The 17,706-nt window shown below is 36.8% G+C and overlaps 1 protein-coding gene across 8 annotated transcripts in view; it reads left to right on the forward strand.

Annotated features, from left to right (window-relative positions):
- Positions 1 to 15,786, forward strand: part of LOC108364364 (DNA ligase 1-like) — a 21,498-nt gene extending 5,712 nt beyond the window's left edge. For 3 of the 8 annotated variants that reach the window (XM_017618028.1, XM_017618026.1, XM_017618029.1), the window contains exons 2-7: positions 401 to 991; positions 6,940 to 7,091; positions 7,184 to 7,266; positions 12,150 to 13,291; positions 15,045 to 15,103; positions 15,491 to 15,786. In XM_017618028.1, the coding sequence (XP_017473517.1) occupies positions 779 to 991; positions 6,940 to 7,091; positions 7,184 to 7,266; positions 12,150 to 13,291; positions 15,045 to 15,103; positions 15,491 to 15,602 (1,761 nt within the window). In that variant the 5' untranslated portion in view covers positions 401 to 778 and the 3' untranslated portion in view covers positions 15,603 to 15,786. Of the gene's footprint in view, positions 1 to 400; positions 992 to 6,643; positions 6,725 to 6,939; positions 7,092 to 7,183; positions 7,267 to 7,576; positions 7,753 to 10,798; positions 11,184 to 12,149; positions 13,292 to 15,044; positions 15,104 to 15,490 lie in introns of those variants that run through there. The other 5 variants (XM_017618030.1, XM_017618031.1, XM_017618032.1 and 2 more) reach the window with 5 other exon arrangements.
- Positions 15,787 to 17,706: the final 1,920 nt, after the last annotated feature.

A 17,706-nucleotide genomic window follows, 5' to 3' on the forward strand; every position in this document is an offset into this window, starting at 1 on the left:
ATATTTTTATGAGAAAGTATTCGTTTCTAATTAAATGCACAGCATCCTAAAACCACATAAAAATAAAACATTTATTTGCACATTCTCCCTCAAAATGAGCACGTGAGTCGATGGAACTGTGAGCGTATATTTTACACTCAAATTGCGTATAGTACACTCAATTCTATGTTTTATTTATAACACAGTGGATTTTATCATCCAATATTGATCAATTGAAAAGCTTTCGAAATTACGTAGTCATTGTGCTCTTAAGCATAAAATAACACACACACACATATGTACTATAGAGGATACGATTTGGAGGTGTAAATAAGATACACTCATTTAGCATTCATTTTCCGCTCTTGATTTTGTTGTGCGAGTACGTATCTAGCCGTCCATATTTTTTTTGTTATAAAAGAAAATCCGGTAAATAGTGAAATAACAAGTAAAGACCAAAGCAAAGTAATGAGAAATAAGCAATAAAAATCAGATATGCTTATACGTATGTATGTTTGCTTGTAAGAAAAATTGTATTGCTGAGTTAAAAGGAAACAATAAAGGTAAATGACAAGAAGGAAAACAATCAAATAAGGAGTTGAAATAAATGAGATCGAAAAAAATACATCAAAGAGTTAAAGAATCAAGTGTGCAGTACAACCGATATACATAAATACATAAATAAATAAATACGCGCATAAACCGTGTGCAGTGAATTGTGAAAGAAATTTGCATATTTAATCGTGTAGCAATAACAAAAGCCAGCAACAGAAGCAAAAGCAACAGAGCAACAGCAACAATGCCTGAAGCCAAATCCATCTTCCCTTTCGTTTATACACCGGAACCGCCCAAGAAGGCGGCAATCATAAAAGTCTCTTGCGGCATCGGTGATACGGACGGATTTCCCGCCTTTGATGTTGACTCAGATGCTTATGCGGCCAAAGATGATCCCAAATGGGGTTTCCTAATCACGGGCGGTGCAGAATTTCACATGCCGCTGACGGTATTTCAGGTGAGTTCGATGTACGCGATATTGCTGTATACATATGTATGTATTTTATGCCAATTTATTTATCTATGTGTTTGTACGAGTACTCATAAATAAATAAGTATGTATGTATAGGCAAGCGAATAATTGTAATGGGGATATTGTTTTTTCACTGTGTCTGTGCAGACGTTGAGAGAGCGTATAATGTACGAGCCATTTCAACTGAGCATATTTTCAGATGGACAGTAGAGTCTAGTTGGTCCCCATAAAAAATAAAAAAAGTTAAAGTTATTAATTTTGTTAAAAATAGAGTTCCCTTTAGTGGCTTTGAAATTGAGTTATTTTAAATGAGTAGGGGTATGAGCTAGTCTTGGTCGACGAGTTGTTAAAAGGGTATATGCTTAGTACTCAAAAATATCTTGAAATCGAGAAATAAAAAGGTTAAGAAGATATTTCGATTTTGGCTATTTTTAGGACTCCTTTTTATGACCCTTAATTCCACTCAGCTCTCAAAATAGGGAGGTGGTAAATGTAAACTTCTTTTTGCGACCCATCAGTCTAATGACCAGACAAACCGCTTAGCCTGCCTTTGTCCTGGGCATTCATCCCAGCTTTTAATTAGTCTTTTGTCTACCCAGTAGTTGATGTCCCCCATTGTATGTGATGTATTTAGCCCAAAAATTGGTTACAGAGAGACATGGAATACTGTAGCTACCTGCGGATTCGCCTAGTCGTTGCCATCATGCCTTGCATGCTCCGGTACCCATTCCAGTAATACTTGGCTCCAAGAGGGTTTAGTGCGCTGAAGAAATCATACATATATCAGCATTGATTTTATTTTGTTAAAACATAGATGCATTTCGAAGCATTCGAAAAATTGTAATGAAAAAGTTGGACATTAAAAAACATTCATGTCATTACGTTAAATAAAATTATAGTTTAAAAAACTAAAACCTCCCTATTATAATTGCCATTCGTACTGTCATCCGGTATGTAACTTGAGAATAGAAATCGCTGCATCTTTTAGGCGCATCAATATTACATAGTAACATCCCGAGCTAATAAAAGGGAGGTAATAAAATAAAAATAGCATGTAAATTCATTTCCACATGGCATTTTTTAATGCCTCCAATTTTTTGTAATTTTAATTCCTAGTAGAAATTCGGAAATTTACTTGAGGCTGCGATTTTATGATTTCTCGTTCACTGAACAACTTAATAGCGCAATATCTCGTATCCGATAAATGTCAAAATGTAATACCCCGTATAAGTTAGTCCGAAAATTTCGCAAAAAAGAAAAGAGGCTTATTTTCAGCAAAACTTTTACTTACTAAATATGACTGTAAGTAAATATTCATCATTAAATTTTTGAGGTCGGCATGCATTGAGACAGGGTAACCAAAATAAATTTTTTGCTGTGCCACCTCATATATTTATGGTGTTGCATTTGGTGGATACGAGGTACTTATTACACGTCAAGAGTATCAGGGATTTAAAAGCCCGGACTTTTAGATACTTTACTAGTTTTTGGAAGTTGCAACTTAAAAATTTCGGAATTTAGCTTACTCATATGAATTTAGGTTGTTCAGTTAAGACAAAGGTGAAAATTACCTAAGTCACATCTGTTAAATATTTATGGATGAAGGTGTTATTCGGAACTACTGGCTCAGAAAAGGAAAATGTGATTTAATTCACAAATTAAAGTCTTGTATATTTTTTTCCATCATATGACTGCAGAAAATGTTTTCAAATATTTATGTAATACATGCATACATATGTCTTTGAGTAATCTGTAGAAAGTAAATTTACTCCCGGTTGGTTGCTCATAAGCGTATGAAAGCACAACTTTATGAACCATAAAAACCTATTTGATGTAATTAATTAAATAAAGACGAATGAATGAACAAATTAGCATCATTATTTACGCCGTAGAATTGCTCTCGATTAATGTCCTATAAAGATATACATACAAATATACGCATACAAAATTCTAATTCACAAAACGCAATATGTCGCACTTAAGTACATAAAGCTATAATTAAATCTGCCGCAAAAAAAAAACAACAAAGTAACATAAATAATAAATAGCAGCAAAGATTAGCCTGCTCCCAATTCGCTGAAATTTCACGTCAGATGCATCATATGCGACACGCTATAAAAACATATGTATGTATGCATAAATATTTCAAACGCAAAACGAAAAAAATGTATACAGACTTATGTATGTTTAGATGTACGCACACTTCCACACGCTTGTTGAACATTTTTATTTTCCTAAGCTTGTTAATGTGTTGTTGGCCAACCACTTGCCGCAAGTCATTCATTCAGAACCCAAATGAGATAAGCCACCGTACGTACGGGCTACTGAAGTGAAAACAAAACAAATATTTTACGAGTATCAGCATAAATTTGCAAAAGGCACATAAGTACTAAGTACGCACATAATTAGTCAAAGTTTTGTAACAGCGTAACAAAAAGTCAATGATTGCATCTGTGGCAGTAAAAGCTAAGCAGGAATCTGGGGAAATTAGTATTTAATAAGACACAAAAGTTAAACTTTGCTTTTGATGAAAAGAGAGTTTAACCATTCGTGTCAAAATGATTGATGATTTCGAAATTTAAAAAAAGCAAGTCCGCAACAAAATATGCCATTAAAAGCGTTTGTTAAATAGAAAATCTTTCAAAGAAATTCCAATGAATTTTAAATAAGCTATTTATGCATCAAAATGTGTAACTTTTCTAGAAATGTCGGGCTGTAGTTGCTCCTACGCACCACTAAGCAGTTGCCAGACGGTGATTTTTGCTAGTGACGTATTCAGGCTGAGATGTGGTAGCCCCAATGTTTTTGCAGCGTTATTTTATATGCGATTTCGAAAGCTTTTAAGTAATCGTGGGACAGAAATTGACATAGTTTTGAGTATATTGCATAGATCACGCGAGAAGATACTCCGTTATTTTGAATTTTTCGTCCCAAATTCTTCATTACACTTTTATCCTTTAGGATCTGACTTGCGTTGGTTTTTAATATACGCACTTGAATCGTTCTTTCGACCATATTTGATCATCTTCTATGCAATATTTGATCTACAGGCTTCGCGAAATTGTGCAACCATTAAATCAGATCATATTTTGGCAAAATTGGCGAAAAAATTTTGGCTCGCACCCTTATATTGGTCTCTAGAAATGTTAAAGGAAAATAACGAATTTCATCGCTTTGAGAAAAGATGCGCGCTAGATTTTTCTGTCTAGATCTTGCGATTAACAGAATTTGTGCGATGGGCAACATTAAATAACACGGTGCGACAAAAACCAAAAAATTTTTACCTGAACGATTTTCACAAAGACTTTGAAATTTCAAAAATATGATAAAATCAAGAAATAATTAATTATTAAATAATTAAGTTATATGGGTACCACACGGAGGAGAAATGTCTGTAGAATAAAAAAAAAAATGTTAAATATTTTCTCAGGCTAATAAAGTGCAAGACTCGGGGATGTGGCCAAACATAAATTAAAAAAAAAAAACTAAATTTCTACATTTCAAGGATATTCAAGCCTAAAATTTTAAAGGCCCTGTTTCAGTACCTGTTCGTACTTATGCACCAAAAAATTTAGTTCTAGAGAATTTTCCCTTTTATATGGTATCCATATTTTTATTTTACATTGCACTTTTAATTTAGCTTTTTAAATAATTTTTTTGAATTAATCATATCTGTAAAATTTCAAATTCCCGAGGTAAAATATTAAAGTATTCCAAAATCGCCCCGAAAATCCCGAAGTATTTAGCTTCGAATCCCGACAATAATCCCTAAATCGAGAAAATAGCAAATATTTACTATTTAGTCATCCTGTGAATTTAGTGAAGCCAAAAACTTACTTTGGTATGCAGTGTTTCTTTATGTTAAACCAACTAAATACATGGTTATCTGTAATTCACATCAGCCTGCTCCGAAAGCGAATAAACAGGAGTAAGTCATTCTCTGACAAAAAAGGTCCGAAGGCAATCAACCGAAACGTCTCAACAGCTGCTCTTTGAATACGATGCGAGAAGGCGGGGTCATTGAGCATTCAGCCAAAATATATATGTATGTATGTATGTACATTAGGGTGCGCCTTTTTTTTCAACTTTGCCCAAAAAAATACGTGCCTTAAGAGCCCTACAGTTGTGCAAACAAAGGCTTCATTACTACCAAACCTGGCGAGATATGAAAATGGCGTAGCCTTTTATAAGATCAGCGTGCAAAAGTGTGTTGATTGATAAGAAACAAATAAACACGTTTAACTGAATTACAAGCTCTTTTTCCTATTTAGTGAACTAGCGTATGTATCTTTAGGGCTCCTGAGGCACTTTACGTTATCCGATTTTGAAGATTTTTCGCAGAGCACATTTTCATAACCAAACGTACCTATCTGCATACAAATAAGGTGCACACTAATGTACAAGGGAGTTAGGACTGAACAAGTTATTGTTACACTAATGTTTCAAATTGTTCAGCAAAAATTTTAATTGCACTAATTTTGTAATACTAATAGTCCCAGAACAATTTATGGAGACATACAAACATATGGCTGCAGATCGATAAACTGTTTCATTTATGATATTTCAAATATTTATTTTTCTTGCATCGCTTGCCAAAAAATATTGTTCCTCAAAATAAATAGTATCCATTATAGTCAAATTACTGACTATTTTTGTTTGTGTAGCGTGTGTGTGAATTTAAAGCACACGACAGCCGTCAGCTGCCAGGCATCAGGGCTTTGGACAGTGGTTTTAAGCTGGAATTTACAGGTCACAATTAAATGGATTTTATTTTTAATGGAAGCTGAAAAAATTTAGAAGAGATTTTTCGTGAGCGATTTTTTAATTTTTACTTGTTTATGCTAGATTTTTAAGTGCAAAGTGCGGAAAAAGTAGCAATTTTAAAGAAACTCGAATATCCTATTCCTGTAAATAAATGTTAAATAATGAAAACTCGTTGATAGCAAGCATAGGACTACTCGTATACGAAAAAAATTACACGAATAAAATTTTAAATAATATTTTTTAATTGAATTTTTATATCAATTAAAGTAGGCAGATTTTAAGTTTCAAGTGGCTAATAAATTCCGTTAATCTTCATTAAATTTGTTTTGCTGACATTTTTAGTTCTGTTTATGTACATATGTAAATATGTATGTATAGGGAGAAAATGTCTAGCACCGTCAGCAAAAAAAAAAATATTAAAAAATTTCACCAATTCAGTGGGCTAATAAATTTAACATTTTTTTATAATATATCAATTTTTTTTTTTTAATTTTGGGGTTCCCACATAATTTTTTTAACTAGTTTTTATTGTGTCACATTTATTTTCGGAAACAGGAGAATCTGTTTTATTCAAAATTTCTACCGTTTCTGCACTTTTGAAACAGTAAATTCCAATTTGGTACCACTGTGCATTGTGGGCATGGGTTGGTGGAAAGTAGGTTGCCATTGCCTATTGAATTGCATTTGAATTGTGTTTTATTTTTATTTTTGCAAAACATAAGTCAGAGGGACGCACAAGCTGCGCAAAAAAAAGGGCCAGAATAATTGAATAAGATGAAAAACAACAGAACAAATTACTAAAACAAATGTATTCCTTTCATTTAAAATTTGCTTGCTAAAAATTTGCTTGAGCTAAAATTTGTGGCTTTCAAAATTTTGTGTGCTCATTGCTGTTGCGGACGCTTTGGTGAAAGCATTTATTATATTATTCGTGTATTAGCCGGGAGCTGGTGGGTAAATTTAAAGTGTCTCGTTTTTTACATGCAAAAGAAAATTGCGAATTTTTAAAAGGAATCGGAAGCTGTGCAAAGTTTCTTAACAATAAATGCATACATACATAATTTCAGTTGAAAATTTGTAAATTTTTTCTATGTACGCCAGAATTATGACGGACTTTGCAAAACATTGCAGTGAATGATGTCTACTGAATTGCTCTCAACTTTTTGCAGGTAACGCCCGACGGTTTAGCGGACAAAGGCGGCATCCGCTTGGGTGACATCATACTGGAAATAAACGAAGAGGACGCCACGGAGTTGACACTTACGCAGGCACACGAGAAAATTGAAACTTCCGGCAAGAAAATCCATTTCCTAGTGAAGAAGTGAGTAGTCGTTTTTTCTGGTAGTTTCATTAAGAAACTTTCAAATTCCATTTCCTGCACTTATAAAAGAAACCAAACATTTTTTTTGGCAGCATGGAGGAAGATCAGGATTTCGAATTGGGCGAGGAGAAGTCGATTGTGCTGCGTGTGCCGAAGCCGGCGCCACCGCCGAGAGGTGAGTGTGAAAATTTAGTTTTCCTACCTTAACCGCAGTAGTTAGTAGTTAGCTATGTAAATGTGGCAGGCAATGAGTTTTTCCATTTTGCTTTTGATTTTTGCATGGCATGCTTTGCTTTCCACCCCACTTATTTCGCACTTTTGCTAGATTTTTCGCCTGAATTTGCATGAATGCATGGAATATTTAATCTGTGTTATGCTAGTTTGCCCTTGCCTTTTTCGCCTAATTTTTGCTTTACTTTCTTTTGCCTTATTCTCACTCACTAACGCGGTTTTCTTGGTTTATCTATTTCGTTTATTTTTCGTAGAGTTCAACCCAACCCCATTGCTAGGCAGCCGTTTTTGGCATCCCATAATGTGGCACGATCCACCCGAGCCACCAAAACCGAAGAAAAAGAAAACCAAAACCGAAATCGATGAAGAGGGCAATGAAGTTATCATTGAATTGAGTGAAGACGAGTCCTCTGAGGAAGAAGAGGAAAAGGTGATTTGCTTAATGCACTTCAGCATTCGATATGATAATGTTTCCTTCCATGTTTTCCTTCTTTCCAACCACTAATTGACACTTTGATGGAAGCGCATTCATGAATTATTGACCAGTGGAATTCGATATTTGCGCGGTGATTGAAGAGCTTCTTTCATAAACGAATTTTAAAATAGAAATTGGTCTAGGAAGGGCATAAAGGTCAAGAAGTAATGGTACTAGTAGAATGGGCTTTATCATGTCCAGTATATTTGAAGTTGGGTAATTAAGTAAGTGAGAACATTCTTGCATTTTTTAAAGGGTTTCAGTATTTATTTACTGAAGACATAGACACGATATCAATGAACCTACATAAGGTCTTTGGGATAAAAATTAAATTATAAGAGATTTCGGCTGATTAAAAGGAATAGGCCCTTTGTATATTACAGGGGGGGGGGGGCCGAAAATAAGTCATTAAACTGTAAAGCTATTCTGTAACTCTAATGCCTAAGAGGTGAAGAAAAAGTAATGCTAGAGGGTTGTTGTTGTTGTTGTAGCGGCTACTAAGCCCCGCTAGGTTCGATTCATCCGTCAACGTTGCCGTCTGTTTCAGCTAAGGGGAGGCCCAGGAAGTATGCGACTTCAACAGGGTCTGTCCTTAAGGACAGGGACGTACGCTGGGTGGGGTTCTCAGGGCATGTGAAGAGGTGCCGAGAGTCATGTGGCGACTCTCCACATGCCGGGTACTGGTTGGGCATATCCTCATTAATTCTGCTCAGGTATGAGTTTAGCCTGCTGCAATAGCCAGAGCGAAGTTGGGCTATTGTGGTGCGGGTCTCCCGAGGCAGACAAAGTTCTGTCCCGTCCACGTCAGGTGGTTGTGTGCCTAGAACGGCATTCACAAGGCAAGAGTCTACATAACTCGAGACTGATTCTCTGTGAATGCCGTTCAGGGCTTGTCGGTAGGCTGACGGGTCCATAGGTTATTTTATGAAGCTCTGGACATCGTCCGCAGTTCGTAGAGATGCCTCCTTGGCGAGGGCTCTTCTGCAAGCAGCTGTTTGCTAGGATGACCACGTCTGTGGCTCCCCACAGGGAACTGTTTGCAGAGCATTGTGTTATGCTCCTTAACTGGCAGCATCTGGGCCTCGTCGTGTAGGTGGTGGTGGGGCGCCATCTGTAGCTTCATCTACTGCGTCTTGATAGTCCCAGGCGACCACACGGGCGCTGCATAGTTTAGAATCGGCCGCCCAATTGCCTTGTAGCTTGCCAACCACGTTTCTTTATCTTTGCCCTTAAGTACTGCCGGCCAGCGACTTGAGGACATTGTTGCGGCCCTGGACTTTGTTGATAATTGCGGTTGTATGCGCCGAGAAGGGGCGCAGACTGTCGAAGGTAACTCCGAGGATTTTCGGGTTATTCACCGTCGGTATTGTTACATCATCAACGTGAATACCCAGTTGCAGTCTGACCTCCTTCGTCCAGGTGGTGAATAGGGTTGCCGCGAATTTCGCAGGGGATAAGGCAAGGCTCTTTACAGTGAAGAAGCGATAAAGTTCGGCGAGATAACCGTTTACTTTCGAGCACAAGTCATCAATTCCATTCCCAAACGCCATGATCGAACAATCGTCAGTATAAGAGACAATATTTACACCCTCTGGTGGCTGAGGGAGCTTTGAGACATAAGGACACCACCCTGTGGTAATATCTTTTTAACTTTTCGTAGCTTGCTGGTTTTGTCTCTACTATGGCTTCGAGGAACATAGAGAAGATCGGCCAAGGTACCACGTAGTCTGTATAATCTTGGGGCCGTATATGCTAGTCTCAAACCGCACTAAATCATCGAGTTTCATTCTAGTGGCCAACGCTATGTTTTTGGTCAGTATGTCTGGGAATTGCATATATAGTTCACGGGCTATGTTGAGCTCAGATAGCTTGTGACTGCTTTCCTGGCATTTCAAATGAGTATACATATATATATATAGTTCTGCAAAACACAACCCGCCAACATGGCGTCCAACTTCAAGATATCCATGGAGTATCTGCCTGGACCTCCGCAATAGGCGCTGGATGGAAGATGTTTGTATTGTTTCACCTATTGGACTTCATGCAGAGAAAGTGAGGTTATGATCAGGAAAAATTTACACTCTGATGAAATGAGCTCAAGCTGAACACTCAGTACTAGTAGTCGAGTAAGAGCTTAAACTTACTTTTTGTGCCCAAGGACCATTCTTTTTACGAGAGTTTTTTGTAAATTTTTAGTTGCATAAAACTCCAAGCGAAGGCTTCTTTGCATCCAAAAAGCTACTCAGCATTACTGGCTTCATAAGGGTTACATGAGGATACCAAAAAAACCAAAAATGCAAAATGACTAAGTTTTGGAATGAGCTTCTTTTTACCTCTCTTTAGGCAGCACTATGATCAAGTTGACCAAGTTGAAGAGGTATACCAACTATTGACGGAAGATGAAAATCCTGAATAAATTTGCTCACTGTGGTTGGGCTTACTCCCCAGTAGGTATTCTCCTTCTTTTGTACTATCGGTTTTAAAGTTACGTGTAAATTTGTTATTTAAGTGAAGCCCACTTAAATTTCCTTCAGTATCTGTTACTTTTTCATTGCGTACAAATTCCACTGCAAGCTTCTATAACTAAAGTGTTTAATTATAAATTATTTCTCCTTGATCTTTGGCCTACAGGGCTATTTGATAAATTTCACGTGAAAGTTTTCTTATTACGCTTTAGTGCTTTACTTAAGTGCATTTTTGGCACAAGCATATCTCAGCCAAAAATCAATAAAACTTTTACAAAGCTGTTAAAATGCCATTGGCATTGCAAATAAACAGCTTCGATGGCAACACACAAACCGAACACAATTATCTTAACACTCACACCAAACCCACCACTAATGCACCTTCCTTTTTACGAGTGTCACACCAATAACTGTAAAATAAAAATTTTCTATCCACCTCCCACGCTGCTACCTATATCTGCTGCCACCTCAACGAATGCTTTAATGCTTACCGCCGCGTCACGCCACTCACCGCCCGCTCATTCGTGCGAGCGCAGGAATTGCCACATCATCGTATCATACGTAATATACGCCGCTTCTTCGCCGAGGTGGGCGACAATCACGAGTTGAAGGAACGCACCATTGAGGATATGCTGCTGGCGCTGCCCACAGCTTCGCGTTCCACAAAGCCAGCAACGCAACCGAGAGAGGAGCCTAGAGGTCGGCGTAACGCAGCAAATGCCAAGCGAAGAGGAAGAACAGGAGGCCGTGGTCGCAAATTGGCAAAGGATTCCGATGACGAAGATGAGGATGAAGACGAAGATAAATATGATGATAGTGATGAGGATTAGTGCGGCAAAGGGTGATTAGTCTGTCAAGAAAATGATTGCGTTTTAAAATCTCATTCGCTTTGTATACCATAAAAAGAATAATGTTAATAAATTGATATTCATTTTTGCTGACAAGCAAGGGATTATAACTAATTTGACGATGAAGGAAGAAAATGAATGAGCGTAGTGTAAATTAAGTATAACCTGCTTAGAAATAGCCGATGTTCGTAATAAATATGTATGCTTTATCTCTTAAGGGGAATTTGTTTATCTCCCTGAATTAGGACGGAGATAATTAAATTGAAATGAATTTTATAATAAAAAAAAACACAATTTAATCTTTTAAATATGTAGCCATTTATTTTTATTTTTTTTTTAATTTTTGATCTGATTGGACAGTTAATCGTAACCGCGATTAAAAAAAAATAATTTTTAATTATTAACCCTCAATTTGATTAAGTAGGTTTAGTGATCAATTAATTTATTCTGGTATTTTCCTGTGAACACAAGTCCAGTTAATCGGGTATGGCTAGGTATTTTGTTCTCATCAATATAAGCAATTTGATATGCAAACTAGGTATTTTATGTATTAATAATAACAATAATTATAATTTTTTTTTTTATATATTACTTATGTGTATTTTTATAAGCGTGAAACACAAATTCGGACAACTAGACCGCTTAATCAGGTTTTATAGGATAGGATTTTAATAGGATTTTAATTGAATTAACGATTAATGATTAAAATTAATTAATCGTAATCTCAACCGACAACATCAGTAGGTTACTACCAAGCAAAATTCGACTAAGAATATTTGTTACAAAATATCTGCATCAATCAAAATAATGGTATTTTCTCGCTTTTAAAAATAAATAATCATTTAACCACCTATATGTAGTTCTTTTTCCGTTGCTTTCCATTATTTAATATTTACCATTCCGTTTGGTTGCAGTTCCTAGTTATCTAAATTAAAATCTATTATTTTATTTTATCGATGTACTCAACGTTGTACTTATCAATATTCTAATTTCCTGTTCCCCCTAATAATTTTCAAACATCTTCCGCCACTGTAAATAGTAAAATCGGCTGCTTCAATTGAAGCTCGTCTGTGCGAAATGCAGCGAAAATTATCGGAAATTGCGGAAATACCGAAAATACTCTCCTCCACACTCGCCACCGTATCGCAAACTTTTGAAATATTAAAGCCCAATGATTTGCAGCAACAACAACTGCTACAGCAGTGCCAACAGCAACGCAAGTATTCTTACGATGAGGATGCACTGGATTACGAGTTAAGTGGCGCCAGCACTGCGGAACGTCTCAAGTTGAAGGCGAAGGGAAAAGCAAAGGCTAAAACCGCTTTCACACTGAACGAGGTAAGGCTGGAGCACTTGCCAAAGGACGCAACGCCGGAATCGGATTATGCATCGGAAGGCAATTACGAATCAAATGAGGCAGACACGGATGATGATTATGGGGATGGCGAAGATGGCGACGAAGATGGTGGCGGAGCCGATATTAGCGAAACTAGTGATGAGGAGTCGGACGGGAAAAGTACTTACACTTTCGCTCTAACCGGAATTGATGTTAGTGACGTTGATGCCGCAGAAACTGCTCAATATTCATATGTAACGCGAATGAGGCCGGCAAAGCTAAAGCAGCAGAAAATGCAGCGAAAGCAACAACAAAATGCGCAATACCAGCGCGGCAATGTCAATGTCAGTGCCGTTATAGGTGTAGGAGTAGGCGGCGCTGCTGATATGTCACGAATGCGGTATGAATCTAAAGATTATGACGAAGATGATGATGATGATGATGACGAAGGCGAAGGCGAGGAGGATACGGACGACGATGTTGTAACAGCCAGACTTGTTGCCGGTGACTGCGGTAACAGTGATGACGAAACTGCAGAGGATGATTATGATGACAATGACAACGATGGCGCCAACAATCGCAACCGCAACGATGATGACGAGGATGATTTCTTAACCACTACATACACCTGGAATTTGCGCAAAATACCCAAGCTACAGTTGAACGATGAAGAAAAACAATCTTCCGATGAAAGCAATTCAGTCAAGGATCAGATTGATATGGATGACACTGATGAGGAGAAACCAAATAAGAAAGCGCGTTGGTGCCATGCCGACTACGATGACTTGCAACAAGAAAAACATCGTAAGCAATGGGCTGCGGATGAGGTCGGAAAGGAGAAGAAAGTAAGTGTGTACGTGATAATGTGTGTGTTCGTATGTGGGAGTATGCGCTGAAGTATGGTGTGTGCTGAGTGTATTACGAGTGCTTTGATGAAGAAAATGACGTCGATGTTTTTAAGATTTAAGTTGGAAGATTTTTAATCCACCCATCAGTTCAGAATTTCTAAGTGAAATTTGGCGTGGAAGGCGTCTTTGTTTTCTATACCGCTAGATTTTTAAATCCTTTTTCTGAGTGTACATAGCCCAAGTTGTATACTACTAAAAAAAGAAAGAGCGAGAAATTTCATCTGCATTAGTATCATTCGCGTTTTTAGAAATTATTGAAAATTATAATTTTTTCGTAGAAGCTCGAATGGCATATTTAAAGCCAGTACCTTGACTAAGCAATTACTATTTGTGGAAGCTCTTATTTGGTACCACAACCATACTTTTTATCTGAGGATCATCTCCCAACGGCATAGCTATGCCACTATAGAGTTCGAACAGGTTTTTCATTACACTTTTTCCGTCATCTGCTGCTATGTCTAATATACTTCTGCACCTTAGAAAATACGGTTATGTTGAGAGATTTATAGACCTACATCTTTGTTCGTCGCGATAGGACCCTGCTGTAAGGCGAATTTAGCATCTGTTCGGAGTAATTGTTTCGGTTCTATCTTTAGCCTAACCCTTTCGAGGGCTAGAAATTCGCATACAAAAAGTGTCTTTTTTGAGCCCGCGTACACCACGAAGCTGCGGCAACACCTATTGAAGCTTAAGCCAATTCTGTAGGCCCTGTGCACATCGCCATAAGTTTGTTATATGTATGTTGGCTTAGCAGGTTTAAGTGGGTCGTAGGATACCCAGAACTGCTGGGTAATACTATCTACATAATTTTGTTCGGCTCTACCGTTTTCTAGCCTTCGAGAGATAAATTTCTCCCTGAGAGATGCATCGATGCCCGCCGCGTGGAACTTATTCAGTGTGGAGCCGCACCGCGCTAGTTGGTTTGCTGCCTCGTTTCCATAAATGTCCCTACGTCCCGGCACTCATAGTGGGGTAATTTCATATTGATCAGAAATCGAGGTCAGCTTTCCCATACAGTCATCCAATAGTTTAGATCTAACAGAGGTACAAAAGGCGCCTGATTAGACGCTTGGCTATCTGGGAAGATGCATTCTTGTGTGTGCATTCATTTTGATGTACCTCACTGCCTCCTGAATTGCAAACCTTTTTGCCTGGAAAATGCTTTTATAGTCTGGTAGGTCAAAGGATAGCTTTGGGTTATATTGGTCAATGAAAACTACTCCAACAAACCCGCACTACATCTTTGATCCATCCGTATAGATTGCTAAGCCTTCCAAGAATTGAACCTTTCCTTGAGTTCAGTCAGGTCTTCGAAAGGATATCGACAGTAGGCAGCGCTTTAATTTTAAGCGGGAGGATGGAATTATGCCCAAAAGTTCTTTCCTTGCAGAGCCCCAAGGCACGCAATCAGATGACTATTTTGGGTATTAAACCAAGCAGAACTTCCAAAACATCCCTGGGACAGCATCTGATTGTACCTGTTACTCGAGCGGCTGCTGACCTTTGAATTCACCTTAGTTTTTTTTTTTAGCTACGTAATCCTTAGTAAGGGCTGGCCACCAGATCTGCGCCCCATAAAAGAGTATGGGTCGGACTATAGCTGTGCACACCCATTGCACAAATCCTGGATTTGTTTTGATTCCTATGTCCTGTAATTTTATAACTTTGATATTCATATACATATTTCTAGTTCTCGGAGAAATTGGAGCGTTCCTGGCCCTGGGCTGATCGAGAGAAAATCATTTACAAGTATGTACCTTCGATAAATACATAATACATAAATTTAGAAATATGTACTTATATAAGAAAGCAAATACATAAATACATTTGTAATAACAAACAAGTACTAGGGCGGATCAAATTATTTCAGCTAGAATAACGCTCATGCATAAAATGGTTTTGGCCATTAATTTTAAGGTTTAGCCTTCAAATGGCATTATTTCTAGGCGCCACAAGTTCGCTCCGCCCTAATACTTGCATACATATACAAGGTAAAATTTTTATAACAGCATACGTATGTATATACATATGTACATATGTATATGTGTGTATACTTATTTCACTTTATAATCGCCTTCCCGCAAATCAATAAATTTGAACAAATGACAGCTTCACATCCTTGCACTCACTTTGCAGGCAATCAACTTGTCACCTGGTTCGTCGACGACCATTGGGTTTGGTGGAGCAGCGCATCAAATTATTGGCTAAACAGAATCTCAGTGGCAGCTTGGAAAAACAGCTGCATTGAAAATAAATTACTTATTGCCTTGCCGCACGCGTGACAGGAAGTTTATTGGCATTGTGGGTGCGAGACCAGCTGCCAAATGTATTGGAAATTAGTTTTGTCGACAGATTGATTTGTCCTCTTCTCCTGCCATTCGAACTGCCATTTATATTGAATTTTCAATTTATTAATAAATTTGTTATGATATCGTTAGTCAGCTATATTAGCGAACATTAAAAAATACCTTTTTGAATAAAATTGTTTTTGGGGCTTGTTTTATTTAACATTTAAGTTAAGTAAAGCGAATTGTCGTCAACAATTTCTTCGGTCAGAAAAAAATCGAAATCAATTTACATAAAATTTTGGTTTCACAAACATACAAAATTCGTTGGAAAAATGAGAACTATTTCATTCAACTGCTGGGGCAAACTTGATTGAGCGTAGCCAGTAGATTTTTTCGCGTTCTGTTGATACATTTAATGAACTCAATATTAGTGCTTGCCTCCAAGTAGTACACATGCATCGCGGATTCTTTATATAAATGCATACGATTGTTGATATCATAACAGATTAACTGTAAAACAATAGATCCCAGAAATATTGTAAAAGCAAATAATTCGTCCAGCAAAGTTACTTTCCAATGGCATACATTTAGGCGCTAAGATTGTTGTTAACCCTCCGAACTTACCTGGGGCATTGCGAGCGCGCTATTATTAACACTAAATGTGCAAGTTCTGCCGTTGCTTTCGCATTGCACCAATTTAATGGGAAAATGATAAAATAATTTTGCTTCGGTCTTGTACAGCTCATACACGTCAGTCGCTCTCAATTTGTTGCAAGTCGCAAGTATACCAGAAATTTGCTAAATTTTCTTGAGCGTCGCCACAGAATTGCGATTCCTGGTGGTATTTTTTAAATTTATTCTATCTTTTCGCAAATTTGCGGTTTATGTTTTTGGAGGCGCTTACAAAATTGATTATTACAAGAACACAGATTATAGCCACTTTTTGAAGGGAATAAGAATAATATATGTATGTATGTATAAATATTAAAAAACAGCAGTAAACAGAAAAACTTATCAATTTATGAAAGGTTTCCGAAACATGTGGACGAAGTAGATTTGGGTAAGGAAGAAAAAGTAAAAAAAAAAAATCCATTTTATTTATCTAAAGTTCTGTGAAAGTAATCGATTTTAGCACTTTTGACTTGTATTTGTTGGCAATTGGAAGTTTAAGTGTTAAATTAAGTGTTTTATTTAATTAATACTCAATTCAATTGACCTTTATATCGTGATATAGCACTAATTATTTGGACATTAATTAGGATTAATATCACTAGATAAAATTTTATTTGTATTCACCGGGGGCCCCTATATAATTCCTATGCAGAATCGCTCATTGATTCCGAAAATCGAGTTAGTTTGTTTTTTCTGTGGATAAGGTTTCGAAATATTTGCTATTTACCGTATGAAAGCTTAGAAAATTCTCCATAAACATTCTTTCCTGCTAATATTTCATACAAAAAAATTCTTCTTTCGTTTGAATACTCATTCCTTTTTTATTTATCCCAGCGATTTTTCTTTAGTAAGCAAGTCAAAAAAAATGCACAAAGAATTTGTTATTTTTTTACAAACTTTTATTATTTTAATTTTACTCAAAACCCGATGGCAATGCAAAGTGAAGTATGAATTAATACTCTAGGTGTTTTCTTCTTCGAAATAAGTATAAAAAGTCAAACTGTTTTTTGCTTTTCATTACAAAATTGATATCCGAGGCGATTTCATTTGAGTACTTACCCATTAAAACTTCATATTGTAAATGTATTAGAAATAAATAAAACTACAAAAAACATTTTTTTGAATTTTTTACACATTTATTGCCTTAATTAATTGCAATCCACACAACAGAAAGCAAACCACTTCAAATGATAGTCGATAATAAATTAAATTTTTCTTGTAAAAATATGCTTACAAAGTATAAAAATTCAGCAAATGCACTTAAAGCCAAATATTCATTAAGATATGTACATACATACATACATGTGCGTGCACATAAGACATTTGATGTCTAAAAGTAATATCTAAAATTCATTAAGCTTAAATCTCAAACATTAGAAACACAATACAAAT

The sequence above is a fragment of the Rhagoletis zephyria genome, unplaced genomic scaffold, assembly GCF_001687245.7.
Source record: "Rhagoletis zephyria isolate East Lansing unplaced genomic scaffold, Rhagoletis_zephyria_1.1 Rzeph_scaffold_01543, whole genome shotgun sequence".
NCBI classification, from domain to species: domain Eukaryota; kingdom Metazoa; phylum Arthropoda; class Insecta; order Diptera; family Tephritidae; genus Rhagoletis; species Rhagoletis zephyria.